Source organism: Helianthus annuus, chromosome 2 (genome assembly GCF_002127325.2).
Source record: "Helianthus annuus cultivar XRQ/B chromosome 2, HanXRQr2.0-SUNRISE, whole genome shotgun sequence".
Taxonomy (NCBI): Eukaryota; Viridiplantae; Streptophyta; class Magnoliopsida; order Asterales; family Asteraceae; genus Helianthus; species Helianthus annuus.
In genome coordinates, this window is record NC_035434.2 from 3728574 (window position 1) to 3732504 (window position 3931).

At 38.6% G+C, this 3931-nt stretch overlaps 1 protein-coding gene across 1 annotated transcript; it reads left to right on the plus strand.

The window, feature by feature from the left end:
* The first annotated feature begins 1643 nt into the window (after window positions 1-1643).
* Window positions 1644-2899, plus strand: LOC110938158 (LOB domain-containing protein 22). Its single transcript, XM_022180634.2, has 2 exons — window positions 1644-2484; window positions 2734-2899. The coding sequence occupies exons 1-2, from the start codon at window positions 1700-1702 to the stop codon at window positions 2897-2899; spliced, it is 951 nt and encodes a 316-aa protein (XP_022036326.1). The 5' UTR covers window positions 1644-1699.
* The last annotated feature ends 1032 nt before the right edge of the window (window positions 2900-3931 follow it).

The window sequence follows — 3931 nt, forward strand, 5'->3', positions numbered from 1 at the left end:
GTCACTTCACTAAGTGATGTAAAAGATTAGCCAAGCATGGACATAGTTTGACAAAGTCTCTTACGATCAATCTTGGATCCCGAGACTACTACACACTCTAAACTCTAACGATTGTGGTAGATGATGGTGTTGGAGTGGTGGAAAAGTGAGAGAGAGGACTGCCAAGGAATGGCAAGTGTGGGAGAAGTGGTTTGCCAAGGGATGGACTACAATTGAACCAATCACCCCTATTTATAGCTGAAAACAGACAGTTTACACGCCCCCATGCCTCATTCTCTGACTTCATTTACTGAGCTGTGTCAGTACGTATGCTTACACGGCCCCGTGTGTCAACGGCACGGGCCCGTGGTCATTGTACTTACTTTACTATCCAATCTGCATATCTGGGGGTTGACCATGGCCCGTGTCTCTTGTCTGCTTCTTTTTGTCTTCTTATTTATGGAATCTGCAGTGGGGCACAACCCCATGCCTTGGTGGCATGACCCCGTGCTTGTCTTCTGATTTGTTATTTTTGGTCTTGGTGTGAAGCTCGGAGGGTCGATATGATGTATCAACTTCTCTTATTTTGTATTTATGTTGGTTTTTGCCGTGAGTTTGTTCATTTTGTAAATTTAAGCTCTTTTAATGCTGAAAATCAAAAGTATACAAAGAAACACACTTTTCCAACATTAGTACTAAAAAAGGTTGATTTTATACGTTATTTGATATAATTTATATGTTGCATTTGGTGCATATCAACTCTTGTTTCTTTTGGTCTCGATAAGCTTTAAACGCAATCGATATAAATTTGCCCTCCGTTTCATCACTTCTTGGATCGTTCTTGGCGTTATGATAGAAATCGTTGAACACGGTGAGGACTTTATTTATTTCACTTTACTTCGACGAGAGACTATCATTGACCCTAAAAACAAATATGTTTTGGGATTAGTTGATTGTGGAGCACATGAAAACTCTACAGTTAAGCGTGCTCAGGTGGAAGTGGTAGTAGTACCAGGATGAGTGACCTCCTGGGAAGTCTCCACTGGGGCAACGAAATATATATCCGTGTGTTCCTGGATGGGAAACCCAGCAGAGACAAAGCGAACAATATTTGTGGTAAAAGGGGCCGGATGTTAGAGCATGGGTAAGGAAAATGTCGTTAACACGGTCACAACTAATGTGACTTGTAACTCTGATTAATTCCTATCCTTTAACTAATATGATCGGTTATGCAAATAAACTAGCTAATACATACAACTAAAACCTGTAGGAAAATGTCGACCTTGTGTATTCCTTTTGTTGGCCGATAGTTTCAACTACAAACCTTTAAAAGTCACCATTTATCCTTGGATTCGATTATTAAACATCGTGCTTTCATTATATTGCAACAATTGAACAAGTGACTTTGTGTTTGGCCCTTTGGTCAATTCATTCAATGATAAGTAGCTGTATACTAAACCAAAAAGAAAGAGTAAAAGAAGTTGCCGGTAATATCGGCCAAGCATTTGATTACTCATGTTAGCCACACACGTATAAGCAAAACAAAACACAACCCACGTGGTACGATAAAAGCGTTACCCACCCCACCTCGTACTCTTCAAAAATAACCACCACCACCCCATCCCCATCCCGTCATTGTCTCCTTGTCCGGAAACCTCCAATTCCTCCGGAGCCGCACCCCTTTTTCTCCACAAACACACTTTTATATTTATTCCCCATTATGTCCAACAACAACAACAACCTTAATCATCATAACAAACTTATTAACCACCACCACCACCACCATATTCTACCACCAACCACCACCACAAACCGCTCCAACTCCACCACCCAAGCGTGCGCCGCGTGTCGCTACCAACGCCGAAAGTGCGCCCCGGACTGCATTTTAGCACCATATTTCCCACACGACCGCCAACGACAATTCCAAAACGCGCATAAACTATTCGGTGTTAGCAACATTACTAAAATTATCCGTGATCTCGATACACCTCAAAAGGACGAAGCAATGCGGACGATTATATATCAAGCGGATGTCCGTGCCCATGACCCCGTTGGGGGGTGTTACAGGATCATACGAGAACTCCAGCGTCAGATTGAGTACTCGCGCGCCGAGCTTGACATTGTTTTGCACCAGCTGGCATTTTGTAGAACACACGCCCAGAATCAAAACCATCAGTTGTTGTTTGATTGTGATGTTCATCTTGATGATGATAATAATAATAATAATCCAGATGATGTGGATTTGTATGATCATGGTCTTGATCTTGATTTGGGTCAACAACAAGATGAGCAGTATATGTTGGGGGAGCATCATTTGAATGATCAGGAAGATGGTCATGTGGCGCCGATTCAGGAGACGAATTCATGGGCCAACATGAATAATTCTCCGCCTTCTTCAGCCGTTTGTTTGGAGGTGAGGGAGTGTGACGCGTTTAAACCGCTTATGATTCCTGCAGGAGAACGACATGAATTTAAATTCGAATTCGATGACATAAATGAACCCAGGTGGGTATTTTTCCTCCATAACTTTATTTTATGACATTTTACTAGTTTTGTGCATCCACACTGCCTAACAAAGAAAGATATCTAGGTGTCATGTGTTTATCCAAACTAATTGATCAGAATTTAGAGGAAATATAATGCACATAAATATAACATATGCCTCTCTCGCTCTCCATATATATATATAAATACACTACTGTTATTTTTCAAGTGATCATGTATTAATATATGTCATTTGATATTTGCATACAGTGAAGAGACGCTAGATAATGATGGAAATCAGAAAACCTTGACAAAAGAAGATAATGTTACATTTTTCACAAAAGATGAGAATGTATCTTACCAACAACACAATGAAGACAATGATCTCAAGGGCGCTGCTACTTTATTCACCCTCACAAATTGTAGCAGCTACTAATGTAGTATTTTTCAGTACGCAACAAGAATTTGTAGTTTTTCTTGAGGATTAACCATGTTCTTGCTTCTTGCATTAGCATATATAGATACAAACACACACACACACACACACACACATATATATATATGCAAAAAACACATTTTTTTTAAGAATTGGGAAGTGGGTCTAGATCTTTTTTTCTTATGACATTCTTCCCACATTCATGTTTGAAAATCTTGAAGAAAAAAGAAGCAGATTTGGTGATCGTGGTGAAAAGGAACAACCGTAAAACGGTATGACAGATTGGAAGCACATAAAAGAAATGACATGAAAAATGTGAGACTCTACCAAAATAAGCCATGGAAATTGGAAGATCCATGTATGAAGTGTTATACTAAGGAAAACAAACAAAATTCATCAGAGATATTGGTTAGCCAAACGGACAGACATTCTGGGATCGCTTTCTATTTATTTAAAAAAAAAAGTTTCCATTGAACAATCTTGTGTTTTGATTTTCTTTCGAGCCTGTTACAACATTTATATAACATTACTTCGTATGGTTTAAAGAATTTTGTTGTATTGGTCATTTGGTCTCAGTAATTTCATATGATTTGTATGCTACTTTTCATTATTTTTATTTGTATTATGGAGCCTTTTTGAACTAACCGTAGCAGAGCCGTCTCGAGCCCAACTTTGGTTTGTCAAAGCTCTTCAGCAAAATCGAGCTGAGATTTAGCTCGTTTATTTAAGATATTTAGAAACAAACAAGCTCAAGCCTTAACGATTAGGTCCATTTTGTTGAGACATAGTTGGTTTTGTGAGCGTTTTAGTTGTTATTGATGATAAAAGTAAGAGTAAATTGCCACAATTGTCCTTCAGGTTTAGACACAATAGCCTTTCACGGCTTCACCTTTGACATTTTTTGTCATTTTCATCCAAACCACTAACTTAATTTAAATTTTTATGTTAAGTTGAAGGATATTTGGATGAAACTGGCAAATATAAAACCTCGGGGACGATTTTGACAATTCACTTAAATTCTTTTTAATTTTT